Source organism: Cheilinus undulatus, linkage group 15 (assembly GCF_018320785.1).
Source record: "Cheilinus undulatus linkage group 15, ASM1832078v1, whole genome shotgun sequence".
Taxonomy (NCBI): Eukaryota; Metazoa; Chordata; class Actinopteri; order Labriformes; family Labridae; genus Cheilinus; species Cheilinus undulatus.
In genome coordinates, this window is record NC_054879.1 from 11,587,087 (window position 1) to 11,612,216 (window position 25,130).

At 39.0% G+C, this 25,130-nt stretch overlaps 1 protein-coding gene across 1 annotated transcript in view; it reads right to left on the reverse strand.

The window, feature by feature from the left end:
• col5a2a (collagen, type V, alpha 2a) overlaps positions 1-25,130 on the reverse strand; it is an 86,899-nt gene that overhangs the window by 40,731 nt on the left and 21,038 nt on the right. The window contains exon 2 of the mRNA XM_041806766.1: positions 654-875. Coding sequence (XP_041662700.1) covers positions 654-875 — 222 coding nt within the window. The remainder of the gene's footprint in view (positions 1-653; positions 876-25,130) is intronic.

Consider the following 25,130-nt stretch of genomic DNA (forward strand, 5'->3'; position numbering starts at 1 on the left):
TCACCTGGCACATTCTCTGTGATGTTTAGTGCAGAGAATGAAACCTGAAAACTTCAGTGATAAATATGAGCTCATTAAGGTTTTTATAGCCTAATATCTCTGCATGATGAGGCACTGTGACTGTAAACATCAAGAACAGCTGACAGGTCTAATATTATACAGTTAGGAACCTTCCTAAGCAAAGAGGACTATTTGAACAGACCCCTGCTTTCATGCTGAAAGGAAAAAAAGAGAGAAGGAAGCTTCTGGTAGATCTGAGGAAACAACATTTCCTAAACCATAGGAAAAAATGGGAAATGAATATCTAAAGTGAATGATAATAGTAAAATGTTTGATGTCAAAATGTCCTTTTTACTTCTGACTTATTAAAGGAACTGTCAGCAAGTTTTTAAAACTGAAGTGGGAGGAAGTAAAGGAGCTGGAGGGTCCCTGTTTTACATCACTGTTACAGTTCTTGCCTCAGTAGTTTCACTACGATAACCTAAAATAACAAAATAGCTCACAATATATGCACTTCTAAAACAAATGCACTGCTTGCACCTTAATCAAATCACATTTAAAGCATTAATGCTGACATCCCTAAAAAAGGCCCATAAAACTTTAGATGTCTGATCCTTTCCACTCTAAACAGGACAGATCAGCTGCTCACTCACCAAAGGCCGGCTGTCCGCCGCTGCTGGGTGAGTCACCCTGACATATAGGGCAGCACTCGCCATCGGGGATGACCACTTTCTCACAGTTAGTCAGCTCATCACACTGGATCTCATCACACAAGACCTGGCCGTTGTCGCACACACAGATCCGACATGGCTCTGGCTTCCAGATGTCCTTGTTGACGTACGTCTGGCCGTCTGCTACGCAGCCCAAGTCATCTCCTGGAACACAGAGGCAGAGAGGACACACTTAGTTCATCAACTCTTAGTTCATCTAATAAAAGATAAATGAAGAAATAACCTTAGGACTTTCTGTTTATTAACTTAAGGTTTATCAAACTAAGGATCTTTTAAATGATCACTCTTTTGTTCAGTTTACTAAGACTGTAAACAAAGTAATGATAAATTGAACCTCTGATTGATGTGCACTCTGAGCTGCTGTAAAATAGAATTGAATATAAAGAGTTGAACAGTTAGAAATATGAGGCTAAAAAATGAAAGTACATTTCCTAAACCACTCAATCAGGTCAACAAAAAATAGTTCAAGTAACACTTTACAATAAGGAACAGAAAAACTGGTCTGTTACTACCAGGTAATGAATATCAATGAATATATGCCACTTCATCGGGTCAAAAATGAGGAAAATCTTTTCAATTTGACTCTCCATTTTACAGAATAGGAAATACTATAGAGGACTCACTAGCTACCCATTAACTAATGGTTAACTAGCAGTTTGGTCCCCATTCATTTAGGGTACAAAACTTTGAGTACCATATCTAACGGTCATTATCTACTGAGTAATCAGACACCCGATAGATTGAAAGAGGAGTTACTCAGCATCTACATGCTAGCTATTGGTAACAAGCGGTTAATTCCTCATTCTTTCCCTCCCCATTGGCTCAGTCAGTTAAGCAGCTCAGCAGTAAAGTAAGTCCCACACCCGGGGAAGAAACTGGACCAATGTTCGAATCTCACTACTAACTGGACTACCACAATAAGTGGTCATTTGTTGTCTAGTATTTATGCCATTTTGAATGTTGGTCACCTAACACTTATACCTAAGGATACACAATATTATCAGTGTGATATCTGTATTTGTAGATATTGGATTAAAAAGTGAATTATCAGTATCTGCAGAGTTGAAATCTGCCGTTATAGATAACCGTAACTGTGGCTTTAAAATCTGCCTATATCAGCAGTAAATATTTGCTGTATGAACATATAAATTAGTGGAATTTCAGGCTGGACCAACAGACCTTTGTCAGTTGAAACATTTCTTTATTTAGCATTATTTCTTTCACTTAAAGTTTGATTTAAGGGCAGAAATGTGTTCAATTTTTCTATCCTTGAACTTAAAATGTGTTTTATGGACTGAAATAGTGGTGGTAGGTCTGAACTACATTTAAATGATGGTATTGATATTGGTATCAGCTAATTTTTTTTTTTTGGTTATTATTGGCATATCAAACATCAGCAAAAATCAAATATAGTGCATCCCTAGTTAAACTGTGTCCTTATTACATTTGAGCATCACATATGGCTTCATACTGTGTAGCAGCAAAAGTCTGCACTGCTTGAAATTTGAATTCTCTGACCCGTGGATTTCAGGTTCCCCTCTAAATAGTATGTATTTTGCGCTTTTACTATAAATGAGGATAAAAGGAAGAGTGGTGCTCTAAACTGTCAAGTCTCTGGCAGGGAGTCAAATAGATATGCTTCTATGTTGACATAAGTCGGCTGTGGAAATGCTCTGATATACTAGGTAAGGTTTCACTCAGCAGCCCTTTATCATGGCATGAAAGCTGCATCTGCATCTTTTTATTGATGTGATAGTGTATTGCAACCATCATCTTAGAGTGTAGGAGTATAGGACAATATCTGCAGCAAGCAGCTGCAGCAAAAAAAGTTTAATGATGGTATAAAAGAGCATAATTTTCAATGACAGATGTTTTCCTCAGACAGCTCATTTACAAGATGGACATAGAAATGTTAGAGATGATTAAGTTTTAACATGATCATCGATTCAACTTTGCATAAGGGTCCACTAACACTGAGTAGCAGTGATGCAAAAGTTAGATGGCGGCGTGGTGAAACAAGCACCACGGCGCCTTTGGCCTACTCTAGGAGTCAGTACCTTCACACCTCTCATGACTTTCATGGTCAAATGCTCTCTTAATTCAGACAATTCAGTCACCAATTCACCAATGAAAATGTTTTGGTTTGTGTGAGGAACCTGGAGAGAACCCATGCATGTATGGGGAGAGCAATCTTGGAAGGGTCTTGACTGGGATTTGACCCAGTAACCTTCTTGCTGTATGGCAACAGCACTGACCCCTGTGCCACCATGATGCTCTGATAATGACATGTGGATAAAAAATAAGACATAAAAAATGGCTGTCAAATATACCTGGATGCACCATCCAAATACTGTCTATGTGAAGGATATTATTGATATTATTACTGATATTATTGATGCACAACTATCTAAACTTTGTAAAACACACTTACAAGCTCTGGTAAGTCAGGGAAGTGAAAGAAAATCAAGAAAATATTGCCACCCAACACTCCTGATCCCTTCTCATCACCCTCTTTCCTTCTTCCTCGCCCTCCTTAACACAAACACCAGGGAGGGAAATAGGGACAGGGTGGCAGGGCAAAAATGTTCCACTGTTTGGCACTTTGTCATACAATAGAAATTAATGTAATCAAGCTGATTTTGTTACTGATGCTCGCTTGCATTACGTGTAGTTAGGACACGCTTAGATCCTTGCTAGTTGCTATTAAGTAGCAACCACGCAAATTTTAATGTAGATCAACTAGCAGTTACTAAATCATTATCCAGTAATTATGTTATTTTAGGTACTTTATCGTAAAGTGTTACTGTCTTCAAGCGTCCACTTTTTCTGTAGAAGCACAAAATGTCTTCAAGCATGATACAAACACTACCTTCTGCAGGGTTAACACATCAAACATGTTTCTTGCCCATCTTCAAACACATCAAGCTCCTTATTTCTGCAAGGCAACAAGACTAAACTCTCAACCGCGCTGCCTTAAAATTATTTATTGCTCCTCCATGCAGCTGCCTGCGGGATTTAAGATGCTGATTTACAATCCTGTTTGGTTACACAGCGAGGTTTCTAAGTTACATTTAACATGTTAATAAATCCATAACTTCAGCCTTGCTTCCCTACAGGGAACAATCTATCCAAACAAATAATCCACAAAAAATCCAGCAAGAGTGTATGCTCTCACAAAAACAATGTAATTTTTGTAGGTTTTTGTTAAACCGATTTGAAACAAAGTTTTCCACCATTTTCTGCACTCACAGCCAGGGAGAAAAAAGGTCTGGAAAACATACCGCTACGCTGTAGTGAGGTCTCCAGCTGTTAGACATGAGATCATTTCCTCCAGAGGAGAGGAGCAGCGTCTCAGAAACTTGACTAATGTTCAAAAGCTGTACTTCACAAACAACTGAGTCCAGGGAACTGAAGCATGTAAATTAATAACAGCTATATAGATTAAAAAAAAAGGTTCAGTGAAATCATCTGCAGAATAAAATGTCACAAAGCATGAGGGGTAAATGTAGGGTGTGGACCCTGGCGTGTTGTGATTTGAGCATGATTTTTCCAAGAACAGAGGGTGTAAGGATTTGGTAAGCAGAGCCCCCCTCCCCTTCTCTCAGGTCTTCATAGCTCTGAATCTTTCACCTGTTCCTGATTTTAACAGCAGGTGGCAGCTCTGAGCTTCAGACTGCAGGTAAGTCAGATGCATCATTAGGTGTTTCAGTGCAGGTCTGAGAATACTTCCCCAAACCTGCAGGGAACACTGAAAGTCAAAGAGATTCAACAATCATGTAAAGTACAGCTGCAAAAAGGGCAGATCTGCTTATACTGGGGCTTTATCTACAAAGAGGGCATGTTTGAATGTGGCTCAAGCTTACTTTTACTTATTTTTGGAAAACCCCATGACAGGAAGAAGCAATAATGGGACTCTGTTTACAGAACATTTTTCAGTTCAGATATTTTAGTTTAAGAGTCAGCTGTCAGACGAAACTGAAAATAAGCAAAGGAATGTTGAAATCATGACCACAATCATCTATACTGGCCAGGATTAAGGACAAAAAAAAGTGATAGATTGAGACTAGCACAGCTGTAAATGGGTGCAGCTACAGCTACATATAGACAGAAATCTTTTACAGGGATTTAAATATATTATTTGTAGATTAAGGCTGCACATTGACTTGACCTTAAATGTTCTGAGTCTATAATCCCTACGTGACACACCTGTGCATGGTGTCAGTTAAGGTTTCACAGGCCTCCATTTAATATTTACAACTAAAACAGGAACTTGGCTGATAATTTATCAGCTTATTGCAACATAATTGTTGTATAAGCCAGTTCAAGGGAAGGAAAATTCCTTTGAAAAATGTCTCTCAAGCACCTCTTGTGAACCCTTTATGTGAGATGGCACCTCATTTTGTAGAGACTCTGCTGTCTACATTCAATCCTGCTTTAAAAATATGGGGTAGTCGTTACTGAAGAGGCCATAGTCCCATGGTTGCCACAGGGTGGGAAGCTCAAACCTCTTGTATTTTATTGCTTTCTTACTGAAAAGGAAATGAAAAGACAATGGCTACTGAAAATCCAGAGAGATCACACCAAATTAAAACACCCATTAGCTACCATCAAACAGACAGACAGACAGACAGACAGGTAGGTGGTATTTTGACACTTCTTGGGCAGCTACGGACAAAATTCAAGGTGTTCTGAAGCTACTACAGTTTTCAAGTGTTGAATTTTATCATGGAATTTTTTACCCTTTGACCCTGAAAAGGAAAAGTAGTAAAGATAATGGACTGATGGATGGGTGAAAATATCCAATTGAGCCTAAGGAAAGACCAACTTGGATGTATTTGCCCTGAAAACATGCGATTTATAATGTGGCTCCATCTTCGAGCTCCACTCTTATTTTCAGATTTCAAATATTAGCACAGTTGTTCAAACAGCTGTTCACAACTTGCTGCAGCACATCACCACTGGTGTGGGTTTGTATAGAAAAAAATGGGTGCAATACTTTGGATACATGTCAGACGGTGCTGGTATTTTGGGCTTAAGACTAAAATACACAACAAAATGTAACTAGTTAAATCATCAAGATGTGGATATTTCTTAACCTGGCATGCCAGATGGAAACCACTCATAGACAGTGTTTGGGAAAGGGCAGAGCCTTTAAAAAAAAAAAAAAAAATCGGAGGGTGATTGGATGAACGTTCTGTCACATCTTTACAGATGTAAGAGCAACAAAACACGTGACGTAGCCGCTATCGACCTACACCCCAACTGAGGAGTAAACTCCATAGAGAACTACAAAACACAAACCATGGCCACTGTAGACATGTCAGTACATGACTTTTATCGTTTTTGAAAAGAAAACAACTCAATGCTGTTCTCTGTTCTTCTTTTAACAAAGAAATGTCGTCAAGTTCTGATAAAACTGGCGCTTTTGCAGCATCCATGCTAATCTCTTCTGCCATAATTGCACCGGCCTCTTGTCACTGCTTGCAAAGTACTGCCCCTCAACGCTGATTGGTCCTGTCACCTTCTAACCGGGCCCAAACGGTTTACAGGAGCTTTGCAAGATATATTTGCCAGTGAGAAAAACAGAACAGGCATATCCATCTGCTTTCCAAGGTTAGAGACTTCAGGGATTGCAATGTTTTGAAGTCTGCCTTAAAGAAAAGCATGACCGCTCACACTGAGCACAACTTTAATATCACTCTGCCAACCCTGATCATGGATAACCTTATGTGCAAAGCACACCAAATAAAACAGGAATCTTTTAGAGCCGAGTATGCAAATATAAAATGTGCATAGTTACCGTTAAAAGAAATAATGGAAATTATATCAACCTGTGAAAATAAAATCTGCCTAAAAAAACTTTTCCACCATGCAACCCCTAATAATACATCTACAATAACCTTGTAGACACCTTGGTTAAGGATAAATGATAGGAGGATAGGAATACATTTTAGCTGTGCAACCTATATATGATTTGTAAAAATGAGCAGAAATTCACACCAATATCATGGCCATACTTTCATGCATCCCTAATGTTGGTATACCAAAAAAGACAGCTGATGTACTGCTAAATGTTGGTGGTGAGTTACATTTAAACTTTAAACAAGGCATGACTGTGACCTCTGAAATACCTGGAACTAAAGAAAATACCCCAAGGAAGCTGTAAAGGCGCACCATGTAATCAGACTCTCTTTAGGTTATTACCGCTAGTCTCAGAAGTATAGACAATGGCAGGAAAGACACAAATTCTGTATATTTTCAACCATGTTTTCCCATCCAAGAGTAAACATCAAGATAATAAAATGTCAAAGACTGGGCAAATTATCCACATGAGTAAACTCAAAGGCATGCATTAAAACACAAACAAACTGAGTAGTCAGCCCATGGGAAAAAAGTTACCAACTAGGAGTGTAGCAAAGCCTCCCCTTCATAAAACAATAAGTAAGACAAGGTTTGGTAGTCCTACCCCAGGAAATTCTGATCATCAAATACTTGATTCCCTGTATTTTTGACATTGTCTTTTCCCAGTTTACTTTAAAAAATGATCACACAAGAGAATTAAGGCTTTAGCTTTCACACCTGAATTAAATAAAGGCTTTCAGAGTTTAAAACCTGCCACAAACCTTGCATAACAGCCAAACACAAAATACGAGTGATTTCACCCCCCAAAAAGAGATTAGTTTAAGTAGAAAATAAGGATGCACAATTTCCATAATAGCAGATATGAAAATTTCTGTACAAACAAATATATTTAGTGGCATTTTAGACTGGACCAATAGACCAATGTCAGTTGAAGTATTTTTCTTTAATTATTATCATTTCTTACATTTTCAGGTGTGTTTTAAGGACTGAAATATCTTAATTTGTTCATCCCCCAAATTTATGTTGTGTTTTATGGACTTGTGTTTATATCTGAACTATATTTAAATATCGGTATTAATATCGATATAAGCTAAAATTATTTTGTAAATTTTGGCATATTAGATTTTGTCAAAGATCCAATATCGTGCATCCCTAGTAGAAAGTAAACCTTTTATCACGTAAAATTCCTTTGTTTCTACTTGATTCATTGTTAAGAGAAGGACATTTTCCAGGCAAGGTCAGTCGCAGCTTTTTAGTTAAACTATTTTATCAGTTCTCCTATAGAGAATAATGTGCTGCTGTATTCAAGTGACTAGTCGGCTGTTTTGCCTGCAGCTGCCACATGTGGAAAGCCCTGAAGAACTATGACACCCTGAAAAATGTAACAGCATTTGAACTTCATGGGACTTAAAAACTTTTTTTTGCCAGTTGACAGTCTTGGAAAACATATGCATGTGTTGAACTGCATGCCCCCTATGGTCTTATTGCTTGCCCCAAGTCTGATTTAGACTACTTTTGTCCTTTTTTTGCATTTATTTAGAATGAATAGCTGAAGAGACACAGGACACATGGGGACAAAGAGGGGGAAAGACAGGCAACAAACAGTGCAGAGACCAGGAATCGATCCAGCGACCAGTGCATTAGGGCGCCTGCTCTACCAACTCTGCTTAACCTGCACCCTTCCCACAGTCTGATTTAAACAAACTACATTCATATGAACACAGACACAATCACTCCTACTAAAGAACACAATAATAAAAATGACCCCTTGGACTCTGAATAGCAGTTGACTTAACACTATCAGTCCATTCTTTATTGGGCGAATAGTGTCAGCCTTTATCCGCTGATAAAACTTCTTGGAGCTTGTAAAATTAAGGTTAAACAATAGTTTCTCAGTCGTTCTTGTTCTGTCTGACAAAGCATTTGGCAGCAGTAAAAACACAACATACTTGAGCATCGACACTTCCTGTCCTTTAACAGCCAGAAACATCCCACTGTCTCAGCTGTGGTCCTTTCAAAATGAGAAACAGTCTCTCATGGAACACCATCGTTCTTCATTTGTGGTGAGACCCTTGGATCAAGTCATGCCATGAATCTTTTTTTCATCTGTTTTTCTGATTCAGAAGAACAAACTGTTCTATGCTTTCTAACTTCAGGATTTCAGTGTCTGGATGTTGTTCCTTCTACCCCAAACATACTGCAATAACTGCAGAATCCATCCCAATTTTTAGGTTTAATCTGTACAGGAGTTAAACTGTTTAACAGAAGCCAATTTCTTTGCAGAGATTCAATAAATCACAGTATGGATTTCTGGCCCTGGACGCTGATTTTTCTGTTTGGTTTAGAGAGATTTCTTGTTGGGAGTTTGAAATTTACTGGAAGAGAAGTGTGGGTTTTAGAGCGGTCTTAAAAATCCCACCACAAGCCTTGAGGAGGAGGAGAAGAGGGAGGTTCACTTTTTCCCCTCCTCTCAGCTAATTCATTGCAGGAGCCACACTTTTCCACAGACGCCGTAAAAGCACGGTTTAATCGTGACAACGGTGAAAAGGCATGCTCCCTTCTGTCGGTGAATGCTTGATCTGGTTTTTCCACTAGTCAGCTCAGAGGGCAGACGGTTTCCTCTCCTGGTTAAAAAACATGGCGTCTGGAGCTTTTCAACATGACTCATGTGTCTGCTCTCTACCTATCATTCGGTGCAGCCCACCGCAAATCAGACAGATAACAAAGAAAGCTGGCTTCATCTCCTCTGAGTCATGGCACACATCACAACCACAAGTGAAATTAATAACCTGTTAATAATAACCTGCTTTTGACTGCAAAAAAATGAAAGCATGCAGTGCTTTAAATTGTTATTTTCTTTCTGGCAATAAAAAAGGAGACTGTGCTGGTTGCAATAAAAAGTCCTATTGTAATCAAACCACAGCAAAAATGAAGCCATTATAGAAGTTTAAAAAAAAAAAAACCTGCAGTTCCTAGAGTGTCCACTTGAGGCTGACAGCAAAAGCCCTCGAAGTCCCATTAACACCCATATTAAAATGGCCACCCACTTGTACAGCAGAAATACACATTTTTACAGCCTTTTTGGTCTCTGCAGCTCATGCATGTCTTGGATCACATCCTGCATGAAAATATTTTTATAACTCAGTTTGATTTTATTAAGGCTAAGATTTGTGCTTAATAAGGGGTGTAGCTAATCTGACTGACAGGAGAGCAAACTTTAGCTGTTTTCCTGTTACGAGGCTGAATTTTAGTCTGAGACAGTGCGATGAAAATAGCAACCACCATTTTTGGGCTTCAAAAGCAGGCTTTCAAAGTGGTGGCATGACTGAGACTATTTAATCGACTAAAAAGGAACGTATTTTCTCAGCTCGTTTATGACCTTAGGAAACACTTTTCCGATAGGTTTATGGTCTCAATCACTAACCTTAAGCCGTATCCATAAGTATTTATATAGCATAAATGGCAATAATGTGGGTTTTATATTTAAAACACAGTCAAAAAGTACATCTCATAGAGTAACATGAAACCACAGTATGTTTTAGAATGGATCTTTTTCTACATGGAAAATGTCAACACCTCTGTGACAGTAAAAATTACTTGTTAAGAGTGAAAAATATATGTTTTGGAGCCAGATGGACTTTATTAATGACATAATTAATTGGGCACTAGGGATGTACTTTGTCTACAAAGGTGAAGTAAAGTTGGCCAGGACCATCGACTGATGATAATATTGCTTTGGCATAAGTTGGCAACAAGCTCCACTGTTCATTAACTGCAGCAGCACCTGCCTGTCGAGCCACATGTCAACTACTCAACTGCTTTGTCATTCTGACTGGCCTGTTTTGCAGACAGTCCTGCCCTTCCAAACACTTTGCATGGGAGGTTTCCCAGATGAATGCTAAATATGTTCTATGCAATGCATAAATGAAACAGTCTATCTGGAATGTCAGGTTAGTCATATTAACCATGCCTTAAAACAAACAGTATATCATACAGTGTGCTCTCCTAAGACTTGAATTATTGTGGCCATAGTCACCTATTGAACCAGCTGCAACCTCTGTGATTGAAAAATAAGACCGATATGGAAGTCCAAGAAAAACTGTAGTTCCTCTAGTGTCCACTAAAGGCTGTCTGCTGAAGCCCCATAAGTCAAATGCACTGTGTTAAAATACTGATTTTAAATTTGAAATAAACATGCCTAGATCAAAAATGATTTTGGTCAGAATAGTTCATGCCTTTATTGGCAAATATAGCTTGTTCATTTTGATTTACACAAGGATATTGAGATTTTTTGTACAACTGGGGGCATGACTAACAACTGCAAGTAAGTATAATGTAGCTTTTTGTCAGTAAGCTTAAGAACTGCCTCCGCATGACCTTGTTGACCAAAGATAGTTTGAGACGGCAATTTCAATATGGCAGCCACCGCAGACTGAGCTCCAAAGCCCCCTTCAGTAAGCACATGGTTGTCACCTTGGTGTCATCAAATGTTTTGTACCATCTATGCTGTAAACATGTTTATTTCTGCTGTAAAAATCAGCATTTTGTCATGGAGTGTGTTTCTGACTTCAGCAGCTTCAGCAGGCAGCCTCTAGTTGGCACTTAAGGACCTGCAGCTTTTTGCACTTATTTTTCAACCAGAGGTTGCTACTAGGTCAGTGCAGGAACCCCAGAATTAAACTATGATTGGCTATTTGTCTTTTCAGAGGCAGGACTTGTGTTAAAAAATTCTCTTTTTTGGCAGTGTTACACTTGTCTCCTGCAAGATTGCTTTGCATTTTAGTGTGACATAATTTCTGTTATTAATTTATTTTTTTCTTTTAGACACACTTTTTTAAGTACTTCAAGAAAAAATACTTTTCATGATATGTGTATACATTGATTTGCTTTAAACGTTTGAAAAAAAATATGTGGGTGTTCAGTGCAGAATAGGTGAATGAATGCTGCTCAGCCACCCCTACTAAGTCCAGACTAGATCTGCCCCTGCCAGCATCACCTTTGCATCTAAATAGGGTCACATATGAGTTTAAGGTATTAACATAGGAGCTACTAGGATTGCCAGATTTATGGCTGAAAAACAGAAGAGCACAAAACAAAAGGTCATACAGTGGTAGCTCACTGTGTATTGGGAGAAGCTGGAAAACCTACTTTTGCATTGCCAAAAACGTGATGCAGCTGGAAAAAAGACTGGAAAAGTAGATAGTTTATGGATTTTCCCCAGTTAATACTTATGACAGGCTGTGTTCAGAGAGAATCTATCGCAGCCACAAGTCGAGGGGTTAGAAAATGACCTTATGGAAACAATGAGTCACTCAGAACTGGAACTCTCATTTCCTTCAGAAACAGTCCAACTGCAGGACTCAAACTGATGGCCTCAGTGTTCAAAAAGATAGAACTGAACGGATGTTGGATTTTATAAATCCATTTCTGACGTTTGTTTCCACTCTTGTTCCGAACACGTTCGACATAGCAGTGAGACCAACTCGCCCTGCTTCGTTAATACTGAGAGGACTGATTCCTTGTCCAGATGCAGATGAGTTACAGCTGCTAAGGGGTGGCTCTGAAGCAGCTGCGCTTCCCTGCTCAGAACCCCTTGGTGTCATGGTTGAACATAAATCTTCCCTCTGTAAAGGACCTTTAGCCCAAACTGGGACTGCTCCACTGATGAAGCTGTCCATAAAAGCAGGCGTTCTTTTCCCACATTAGGGTCAAAAACATGTCAAGTCTGTGTATTTCTTCAAGGTGAATCAACACCCTGTGATTAGCCCTTAACCTTCATGCTTTTAAAAACCTGAAAAAAGATTTTAATGTTTAAAAGAGAAGTCTCCTATCTGTTCAGTATCCTAAAGCATGAAGGATTTGCTGTTATGTGCTCATGGGGGCTTGAAATCTAAAATAACGCTCCAGTTTGAACATGCTCTTCACCTTAGCTTCAACAAACAAAGCTCAGTATCTCGAGGGAGGGGAGGGAAGCTCCGGCCAGGAAAGTTGAAATGAATAAGTAGCTTGCTGATTACATGTCTGGGCTTTTCCATCAACAAGCCCCCGTCTCCAGTGGGTCTTCCTTTTAAAGAGGCAACCGCAGATATGAGCTGTTCCTATCCCGTGCTCAACCCAGGGTGGATTTTAGTTCTGCTAAATTACACAGCCCCCCCCCCCCTCGGCTCTTTTCCTGCTCGGCTGACTAACCTCTTGCTTTCCTTTGCAATGATTCAGTTTCATCTGAGAGCATAATGTAGAACTGATTACAGATGTTGAATTATTGATCTACAGTTTTCAGTAAAAATAATAGTTTCTAGTTAGCTAAACAATAGTTTTGGCCATGAGACAGGACTCAAGCTTTGCTGCATGTAAAAATGTCTCATACACGTGCATTGTCAACATAATATTTGTATGTAAAAAATGTAAGAAACCCCAATGGTTTCTTAGGTGGGCACACTCCCACTTGGCAAATCATACCGTGCACAACCTCATGGTAACCGTTGAGTCCAAAAGTCCAGTTGTTTGACTAGTGTAAATGCTCCATACTAGGCTGAATTATGGTACATTGGCCCCGGCATGGATGGAAAGGTGGACTTTGGTTGTTCAATCATGTGTGTCAATCAGATGAATGGTTAAGCATGAACGTGACCGAATTTACTCAAATTAAGCCACAACTGCTGTCATCTTGAGTTTGAGGTAGGAACAGGGCAACTGGGCCTAATGTGACTGAGCAACATCTGGGTGCATGTTTGCTGCATGACAGCTGCTGCACGTATGCTCCAGCCTGCACCATCACAGATTCATACCAGGCGTGTGTGCGGCATGTTGGCTGCATCTCCCTGCTGTCACAGCCATGTCTTTCTTTATCAGCTTTACTTCAATAACCTAACCTTTAATTTTCACATACAACAGCTTCGCCGTGATCCACCAGTGAATCGTACTACAGAGATAATTAATCCCGACTGAAACGCCACTCTGCTCCACTTTGAGATGCGCTGCAGGTCTATTTTCCTGGCTGGCCACTGCAAAACCGTGTCAATCCACGTAGAGCAGATCGATCAAAGTGGCTGGAAAAATGTGCAAATCATCTGGTTAACTTCAAAATACAACACAATGCCTGGACTCCTAATCATATATCATCACCACATCAACAATACGTCTGCAGCACAAGCAAAAGGTCATCAGGAGGTCAGTGGGTCACAGAGCTACAGCCGTGTAACTGATGAGTAAAATTCAACTTTAGAGGTAAAAAGCAACAGAACTTTACATCCAACCATAGATTCCTTATGGAAAAACATTTGTATTTTAACTTCATAATGTACTCACCCATGGTGGAAGTAATACAGTCATGGAATCATGTCAAAATTAATAGCAAATCAACCCCAAAGATGTAAAATAATCTGCTGTTATCATACCATTCCTGCTTGATCTTACAGTTCTCCCATAATCTTTGCCCTCTTGTCTCAAGCTGATCAGGCCTGCACTTGGTTGCCCAGCGCTAGACACATTTCCAGTGTGCGAGGTCGCTCACCTTTGGTCGGTGCAAAACTGAGAAGCACGGCACAACCTTTGTATGTGGAAATTTGGCTAACAAAAAAAAAAAAAAGACTAAAAAGAATTCTGTACAAACCAGGTGGTTTTCCCTGCAAAACCAGTCTTTTACTTTGTACACCACAAACTGGAATTGTAACTGTCTTAACTGTCATTATCTTCCCTGACACATATTCTACAGATGCAGAAACAGAAAGCTCCAGCAACAGTTGAAGTTGAGAGAACAATTTCATTAACATTAGATATGCATTTCTGCACATCTGCTACGACAAGGTAAAAAAGTCTCTGTCATTTTCCTGTTTTACGCCAAGAGGCGTGCATGGCTCACGGAAAAGTAGTATTTTCTGTGCATGTAGATCAGGCTTGCAGCTTGTCAACCAGGCAGTTTTAAAAGCCTTAACTTTGATAAAAATCCAATCCTAGAGGTAAATCAAGCCCTGATGCACCCACACTGAAGTAGCTGTTGGTTATGTGAATATTACCCTTAGCCTGGACCATCAAGTTTTTAATTCAACATACACAATGCAACTCACGTACGTGATCTAGCATACTAGTTACAAACTGTGATTCTATCTCTATCCTTTAACCAGGAAGTTTTGGTACCAAAACCCAAATTAAACCCAAAGCAAAATGAAAGCCAAATGATTTAGAGCTTCCCTTGCTGAATGGATGCAGCATAGGATATAAACCCTTCTCCTACATTTGAATAAATGGGACATATGTAAAAGTATGAAATTGTAATAAACATTGTTTATTTTTCATTTTAACAGTATGGAGACTTTATATGCTCAAATTATCTTATTTCTGAGAAGGTCCTTTTTGTGTAGTTATTTGATCATATAAACAGGTGTAAAATGACATCAGTGCCGTGTGCACCAGAGTATTTAAAGTCATAATGGAGTAAACATGCAGCATTTAGCCCATGCTTAAAAACGAATAATTTAACTGAAAGACACAAGCTGTTAAGGTGGAAATATCCAAAGAAACACAAGGAATTTCAGAAAGCAAATTTACAGCGATAGCCCTTCACTCCAAATACTAGAAAATGCACTCTCAAACCTCACAAATGTCCAAGTTCAAAAACAGGGCACTCACTCTTTTTTTTCTATAGGTGAATAAAATGTGTTCAGAATATAAAATCCAGAGCTCTGCAGAGAAGAAAATTTTCACACTGATTCAACACATATGGATTTTTCCTCTGGTCTGTCTTTGTTTCGTTTCTGTGGTTTTATGTTAGATAACAAAAGTTTCTCTGTGGCCACGAAAACTCCATTTCAACCTATTCCTCACAGTATGTTGAAGACGTAGCTAGAAAGCTGTTTAGTAAATATGATATACAGTCAAGCACTTTAACTTAGCAGACGAGGAACGTAAACATTAATGTTTATACCTTCAGACTGTACGCTCACTCTTTACTTTCTGGTTCTCTTACACTGAAGTACACAAGACATGCAGCTCAGCAGTTGGACTGCACTGAGGTGCACTGATAACACATTTTTCCAAACCAAGTACAAGTTGTTACATTTGGGTACCAATATCGAGTACAAATATGAGGACTAAACATCGTAACAGTTCTTAAAATAATTTTGGAAATTCATTTTATTTTCATCAGAATTTCTTCATCCCTCTCTCAACAATTTATAAATGCACAGCTTTCACCCTCCCCTACTTTTGTATGTTAAAATCAGTGCTGTCAGTCAGTTAAAACAATGTATCTAATAAATCATAGCCTTTGTAATTAATTAATCGCAGTTAATTGCATATGCTAATTTTAGAAAGATTGCATTACTGGTAGATTTAAAGGTAAAAGTAAAACCACCGGAACAAACATGCTTCTAAATGGAATCAAAACTTCCTACTAGCTTTTCAAATAGAAGAAGATGAGACTAAGGTATCTGGTATCTGTGCATCCCTACAATAGTACTATAATTTTCCTGCCATATTTTGCTTTTTTCATTTTTATATGTTGGATGTAAGCATTAGGCAAAAGATTTCTATTATTCCAGGGACATTGTTTAGAAACAGGGTTACTTGAATGCATTGCTCTGCAAAATTTTCAGTTTTTCTTATACTTCATTGTCCAACTAAGATTCTAAAATGTGAAGCCAGGACACTGCGGTGTAGTTTTGTCCTTGTTAGCTAAAACAGCCCCAGAGGTAAAGCACAAATCACCTAAAAGTCTGTTTAACTTCAGCAGGTGGATCTGTTTGATTTGAAATCAGATCTTACACAAAGTGCTGGTTAAATGTCAAACATGTGGTTTTCATATCCTCTTCAGGTAGGCCCAGTGAACTCTAAGTTAAATAACACACACTGACTCCTATTACTAAGTGAGCACTGGGCCTTTCTAACCTTTACTTTATGACATTTACCTGATGGAAATCAGTGTATGTTATTACAGATGTGCACATTACAGGACAGGTTCAGTTGTGTCATTCAAACCATATTCATAAAACAAATGATTCCTGCTTGCAGCACACAGGAGAAGTTACAGGAATGGAATGGAAAAGCACAGGCCTTACTGTATCTCCATAAACATGCATTAAAATGAGGTTGTGTGTTATTATCATTTGTTGGCCCATTTAAGAGCAGAAATGCTGCAAAGGAAAATGGATGATGTCAAACATTCCGGTTTACCAGATCAGAGCGTTCGCATATACAGGGGGTCAGAGCGCCCCGGTGTTTTACATCAACTGAAGCACGCTGCCAGATGTGGAAGAATAAACTGTGGATTCTGCACAAGGAAGTCAGAGAAAGGTGTTTTTAACATAATAAGATCTAGCCGTGTAGCTAAACTACAATGAAGTTGTGTTTCAATCATTCATATCATGTAAAGTCAGAGACTATACTGGATATCTGGATATGTGATTCTACACAGTCAGCTAAGTCTACTCACAGTTATACTGTACAAAGGAATGGTTTCAGCTGCTGCAAATCGTCTGTGGAGAATTTGTTCAAAACAAACCCAAAAAGTTAAAGAATTCAATTACTTGTAATTTTATTTTAATTTATAAGATACACTGTACACTGTGACATGCTATGCCAGGGGTTCTCAAACTTTTAAGCCCCCAACCCCCAAAATAATGGTGCCAGAGACCAGGAATCCCCATTGTACATGAAGGTGGTTAAAGCATATGAACACAGTCGTGCACATTCAAGAACAGGCATGTGCAGACCTACATTTTAAAGGTCACATATCTGACACCTTCAAGACAAGTTTATATTGGTCTCAGAAGACCTCAAAACATTCCTGTGAAGTATGTTGCTGAAAAAACACTCCGGTATTTGATTTTTGCATGTCTAAAAAACCCCCTCTGTTTCAGCCCTGCTCAGAATGAGCTGTTTCTGTGTCTGTGGCTTTAAATGTTAATGAGCTGTCTGACTCCGCCCCTGGTCACGCCCCTCTCAGGAAATGGATGTGGCTTGTAAAAAAGAGCTTATGAGTAGTCAAATGCTGGAAGCTGAGAGGAGGATTCAAAGGGTGGAACTTTCCTGCAAGCAGGGAGGGCCAACCGAATCTGGGCCAGTGCTAACTCCCCACATGCCATCATGAGGGGAAAACCTGAGAACGGCATGTTTCTGCACACATTTTCTGAAGGGGGGGGGGGGGGGGGGTCAAGTGGCCAGGGTCCCATATTTTTGTTAGAAATTTTGCATTATATATGACCTTTAAGGACATGTATTTTATAAATGCATATATATTTTCATAAAAATTGGTAAAAATACCATTTGAAACCATTTAAAAATATTCTTTATTTTTTGACAGACATCTGCTCACCCAAGGGACTCCTGACTACCAGCTTGAGAAGCACTGTGTTATGCAACAACATAAGACATTTGATTTCAAAGAAGCTGAAGATTCTGGGATAAAATTAATGAATGTTTAATGTGTTAGATATCCAGGGTTACTCTAATCCTGTATCTGACTATGTAGCTAATTATGAACTAACTAAAAACCATGCTTAACAGCATTTAAAATTCATGATGAAAATGTCCACGAGAGTAAGAAAAATGTGTCTAAACTACTCTTGATCATCTACTGACCTCATAGTTGGGAACTTGTTGGAAATTCAGGCTCCTTGAGTGACACCTACTCAGCTCAGAAATGAGAACCGGCCCTTTAGCCCCATAACGGCTCCACACTAATATAATTTCTGCTTTAAATCAAGCAGCCTTATTTTACAATTTTTGGGCCTATAATTAACATGTGTGCATGAATTTCACTCAAAATCCCTTTACTTTTCAATTTATAAAAATCTTTTTTCCAAAATGTCACATCTACCTTAAATGTCTTGCAGGTTGGTTGAAGCCGGCTCACTGGCTAGGCCAGAGGTTCTCAAGTCTCAGGACCCACCACCACCTCATAAGAAGAAATCTCAACCATCATGAAGGGGCTCCAAAAACAACTTCAATGACTAATTGGGGACATCTTTTGACTTTGTCCAGTAACTGTACTGTCTTCAGAAGTGCTTCTCAACTGGTCTCGCCTCAGAACCCACCACCACCTCTTTGATAAGACAAAATAGCAGCCTCAATTTCCTCAAATTTTCAACCAGATATAATGAAATGTTGCAGTTTGGACCTTAGAACTAGGTGATGCATAAAAAAATACATGCATACATGTCATTTTACTCAGTTTTCTCGTGATAGCACTGAAATTTAGGTAATTATTATCATTGTTTTATTTATTTATTTGTGGTTTTTTTTCATAACATTTCTCATAGTTCTGGTCTTTTTGAGAGATTACTTTGTTGCTTTGGGAAAACCAGATTTGTTATCCCAGATAAAAGGACATGAATAAGTCAAAATTTTGAGAAATGACCAAATTAATATTATTATTATTATTATTATTATATTATTACAGGAATAGTACAGTAGAATATGATATGTCCACTTAGGTTACATTCACATTGCAATTAAAAGTTACTCAGATCTGATTTTTTGTTCATATGTAACTCAAATCTGTTTTTTTCTGACATTATAAACAGCAGAGGTTGCATTGAATCTGATCTTTAGTTTTAAATTCAGGCCACTTTGGCTACATTCACAGTGCATGCCTTAATGTTCAATTCTGACCTTTTCTCTGTTTTTTTTTTTGTTTTTTTTTTGGCTGTTCACACTACATTTGAATTTCAAAAGATCTGATTTGTATCTCATTTAGAATCACATATGAAAGTATCCTGAATCTAATATGAAAAGATCAAGTTCAATTTGACTTGTGCAGTTCACACTGTCAGAAAAAAATCTAATACAAGTCACATTCATTAAAAAAACAGATTCAGGACACTTAAACTGCAGTTGAACATAGCCTCAGGATTTCCATGCATCACTGACTCCATGCCACGCATAAATTTGTGTTCCCCAAAAACAGCCCTGCAACCCACTTTTGGGTCCTAACCCACCAGTTGAGAACCACTGGGTTAGGCCATAAACCCCCCCGGTATAAAACAATCTTATACTTTCAAGGGCTGCCATCTGGTACAGTGGGTAGCACTGTCACCTCACAATAAGAAGGTTCCTGTGTGGGATCTTTCCAGGAACTTCAGTCCCCGAACATACTTGTCAGGGTAATAGGTGATTCTAAATTGCCCGTAGGTGTGAGTGTGAGGGCTTGTTTGTTTCTACATTTCAGCCCTGTGATTGCCTGGTAACCAGCTGGGATCCCCCACGAAGCAATCCTGAATTGGATAAGCAGTGTAGATATTGCATGGATGGATTTTATACATTCAACCAGAAGTCCTCAGTGTGGTAATGGTGAACCTGTAGCTGAGTGGCTATCAGTTAAATACCAATAAAACAGAGGGAAAAGGGAAACTCATAGAATTCAAATGAAAGCGTACGTTCTTAGCACCAGCATGTTAAAATAAGGTTAAAATAAATGACACATCACTGCTCTGAGCTGTTGTCCACAAGATTAGTAGTGCCTTTTAGGCTGCAGCTGATCTGCAGATCACCCTGAGCCAAGCTGACGCTGCTTTTGGAAAGAAATATTCATATGACATTAGTTTAAGGCTTTTAGCACACAACAAAATCCATCTGCCCTGATTCTATCAGGTTCATGGCAGAGACATCAGTTTGGTTTCTAGTAAACTCAGCAGAAATGTTGGAGTCATGTGTATGGTTTCGCATTCTCGGGTATTGAAAAAATGTGTTCTCCATCATTTTGATTATTTCTGTTGGTTAACCAATGTGCATGACTTTTACAGGTCTGTTTGTCTTTACAAGCCCAGGTCCATCATATCTGCCTCTTTTTCTCTGCATTTCACTGTAACCTCTCTCCTCTATGCTGTCATTCTGCAGTTTAATCCCCTGATTCAACACAGCAGCAGCATCACGCTCATCAGACATCACTATCCTGCACAAAGCTCCACACAGAAACTCCCAAATGCAGCACAGTTTACGCATCAAAAGGCCCAGAAAATACAACACATGGACTTCTCAGTTCCAACTTAATAAAGCCAAACAATTGGATTCACATGCCCAAATGTTATCGTTCATCAGGGTGGAAAGTATTTTCATTTGTTTTTTAAGAAGGCCTGGTTAAGTGGTGTGGAGCAACCCTAAGGCATGGGAGACTTATTGCCTCCACATTTCATCTGACCTCAGTTTTGAAGCAGCTGAATGATGCTGCATACTCTCCTCAAACCAAATGGCTGCCTGAGGCTCCTTTTTTTTAAATCCCACTGACTCTTCCGCATTAGCCTGTGTTTTCTCATATCCCTGAAAAGCTCTCCAATCTCCTTTTCCCTCCCCTGATCCCTCTGCAGAGAAAACTTTCTCTTTCTGGACTTTTCCGCCACACTCCTGTGTTTGTCCTTTTTGCTCAGCTCTGTTCTTTTCCTGTAGAACTGATTTTATAGCTCCTTTTGTGTCTCCATTTGGTTTTTACTAAAGCTAAAAAAATTGTGCAACAGAGAGGCCACTGCAGCGGCATACAGTGTATCATGTGTGCAGGCCTCAGGCAAAGGATGTCCCCCATAAATATTTACATTTTCAGCTGGACTGCATTTTGCAAGGTCAAACGATAATTTATGTTTATAATGGACGTGAGCCTGACTGATGCTCTGATCCAGAATGTTTTCAAACATCTGCAACAACACTGTTATTTGAAATTAAATTACAATGCTATGGAGAATTTGAAACACTTGGACCCCTAAGAAGCTTTAAAAGGCATTAATCATATCTTAGAGTATGAACAAACCCCTTTATGTAGTCTAAGAGCCTATTTAATTACACCCAATAAGTTGTTTTATTACGAGATGGCATGCTTTAATGAGGTTGAAATAAAGATTCCTTGGATCATTCCTCAGCTCGGCAAACTTACGCACTCACTACTATAAAGAAAGTGGGATTAAATATTTTTGACTAGAAAATAGTCAAATTTGCATGCTATGGATTTGAGTTTTGCAGTGTATACAGCACCAAAATATGCTGCAGCAGCACTGACCAAAGTCTCCAGTGCAGGTCATCAAAAGGCATTTCTGGGCCACTCATAGGCTGTTCTTTTCAGATAACATAATGCAAATGATTCCTTCAGTCAGATCTTTGTTTTTGAGAGAATGATGCTAGTTTTGGTACTGAATACACCCCAGACAACACAATAACATTGCTTTCTTCCTGTACCACCAGATCGTGATTAAAAAGGATTATGAATTTAGAACAGAACTTCACAAATCATGCCAGCTGCTCGACTACTTTTTCACCAATACAAATCATTGCAAATAAAGAAATGACTGTTCCTGATCAGTCTGTCCACAAAGGCTTTATCTTGTGTCAAGCCTTAGTCTTAGTTCATGCAGGACACAAAAGTCACACTCTGAGCTGCAATCAGTTACCAGCCAGCTGATTTTAATAAAGTGCTTACAGCCAATCACAACACAGTCTCTTAACAAGGTGGTCCTTTTAAATATGGTCTCCTTCTCACTGATCTTTTCTTAATTAATGCTGATAACACCATACTGCCACTAGCAAAATTTCACCTTCACCCCTGCAGAATCCTCCCCTCTTGCTTCACCTTTTAATTCACTTTCATGCTGCAGGAGTGGATTGCCGCTGACCAAATTTTATGGTATCTGACATGCATTGTCAAAAATGTATCTCGATATGACAGTGCACTCCCTGGAAAGTGAAATCATGCTGCAGTGGTGGACTCAGGATTTTGAGGGGCAGGGGCAAAAGTAATAAAAGGGCACCAACTGTATGTGATGGGGCACTAGCATGTTAAAGTTTTCATACAATTATGATCAAATATGTAGAAATCCTGGAAAAGATGAAATGTTTTCATAAGACTTTCCCTGCCTAACCAGGTAAAGACCCACTAGGATCAAGGTCTCTTTTAAAAGAGTATACCACATGATCTTATTTAGTCCACTAAAAGGCACCATAGAGAACACTTTATCACATTTTGTCCACAGAAAGGCCCTCTTGGTGAACATTTCATCATATTTTATGTACCACAAGGGCATCCAAGACGGCACATTAAAGGCATTTTTTTGAGCATCCCAGTCCCAGGGTGGGTGACACTGCAAGTGATGGCTTTAAGGGAGCAATGTTGCAACTTTTAAGGTTGAAAATACAACATATCTTCTTTCTATGACAATGAAAATGGAAGCAATGTGATTTGTGGACAAAATTTGATCAGACCTATTAGTCCTACATATTGAAGTTATTGCAGCCGGTTTAATAGCATTTGGCATAAGCAATGAATTTGAGGAAAATATCATACCTTTATGTTAGTTGGACACCACTTAAAGAAACAGAATTCCCCTTCAATGCCACTAAAATGCGGTAATTCTGTAAAATACAGCCTGATGTGTCTGAGATTTTTGAAAAGATGCAACAGTCCTGAAAATTCATCACAAAGCCAATGTTATGGAGAAGCTTCCTCAAAGCTGAGGCCAAACCTGAGAAGAAAACAGTGTCTGAGCAGATGTTTAGGCCAAAATTTCCTCCAAACATTGTGTGATATGCTTAAGTTGGCTGTAGTCCACTATCATCTCAGAAATGGAAACCATGACTTAATTCCAGGTGAACTAAATCAACCGTTCCTCAAAGCCTCCCAGGCTTACAGGACACATCTATTATTACTCTGCTTGGATAGGCAAGGTGTCCACTATTATTCTAAGAGCAACAGTTAAAGTCTGCTGAGCTCCACTAAAAACATAGAGGGATAACAGCTTGGGCAGTCTCCAGTGATTGCCTCTCTGCAGGTATAAACCACCTGGGACTCCCATTAGCTGCAGAGCACTTATTCTTATTTAAGGAGTATAAACACTGGCTTTAAACGCTGCAGAGGTTCATACTGACTGGATGACTGAGGCTGAGAGGGGGTCAGCACCGTGAGGCCCCTCACTGAGGTGACATCACTCAGGCTGCAGCCTTGGGGGACACAGAGAATTTATCACTTTCTCTTTATTGCTATGGAGCCCTTGATGTTTACGACAGCCTGCATTTTTGTAAATGCTGGAGACAGACACAGACAGAGAGAGGGGATGAGGTCAGAGAGTCACGGTTATGATGCTTTTTAAGTGTGAGAGGTTGCTAAAGTCTAGCAGTGTACAGGCAACATGAACACTGTTGGGAAATGCTACTTCTGTGAAAGTCACTAATGATCCATTAGCCATAATCTGCCTGATCGGTTACAAGACTACTAGTCCCCTAGTGATATGGCCGAGAGGAACATAACAACCTGAAAATATCCTCATCAAGCTTTACAAGTCACTATTCAGTATGTTACACAACAGTGTAACAAGTTGCTTTATTCAGTGTTTAATGCAGTAACGCAACAAGTTCTTTTCTCAATGGTAATGGTAATGTTACAATTGTATTCAGTATGTAACACAAGAACGTAGCATGTTGCTTTATTCAATGTGTAATGTGGTAATGTAACAAGTTACTTTCCTTAGTATGTAACATAAATTTGACAAGTTACTATTCATTATGTAGCACAAGATTGAAACTAGTTGCTTTATTCAATGTGTAACACAGTAATTTAACAAGTTACTTTTCTCAGATTGTAACACAATAATGTTACAACTTACAATTCAGTACGTAGCACAAGAATATAGCGTGTTGCCTTATTCAATGTGAAACGAAGTGATGGAACAAGTTACTTTCCTCAGTATGTAACAGAGTAACAACACTTTCTGTTACACTGGAACATGGAAATTTGTTTTTTGTAGAACGGAACACAGTAGAGTAACAGATCACTTCTTTCTGTATGTAATGCAGTTCTATAAAAAAGCTTTTTGTTATGTACTTTTATTAGTATGTTACACTGTAAAAAAACAAGTACATTTTTTCCGTGTTTAACACAGAATTTTATTTCATTTTTTTATCTAATGCAGCAGCATAACAAGTTCTCTTCTCAGTAGGTAATGCAATACTTTTGAGAGTAACCCAACCCAACACTGTGTATATGGGGCAGTAAAACCTATGATTTTTATGTCAAAGGTTTGCTGCCTCTTATATACTGTTTTAACCAAATTACAAGTCCAAGTACTGGGACACAGAGCATCATTAACACCACTGTAGCTGCCACCATCACACATGGTACTCATCTGACACATACCAGGCTAGCTGTCACTTTTCAACAGCTTTTCTCCCTGAGTCACAACCCTGCGTCTGAAAAAAAGAATGGTTTACTGTTGAGTAGTAAACCTTATGGAGTACTGGTTTGATTGAAAAGACTCCTCAGTTAAAGACAAGTGACGAGTGGGTGGTGCGACCCATGGGCTGCGAGTCCGTTCTTCAGACTGGGAGCTTAATGACACACTGGTGGCTAGCTGGAGTACAAACTCCGTATAGCAGGAACAGACTGTCCTAAACAGCTGCACGGAAACACGTTGTGGACTTGGCTGAACGCAACAAAATCGTCCTGCAGGAACAAAGTTGAAATCTTTTTCTCATCGGGACAGCCACAAACATATTGTTCATATACCAGTGCTAGCTGTACTGTTGATTTTACCTTGTGTAGTCGAGTAAATGTTGACGGATGAATAATCT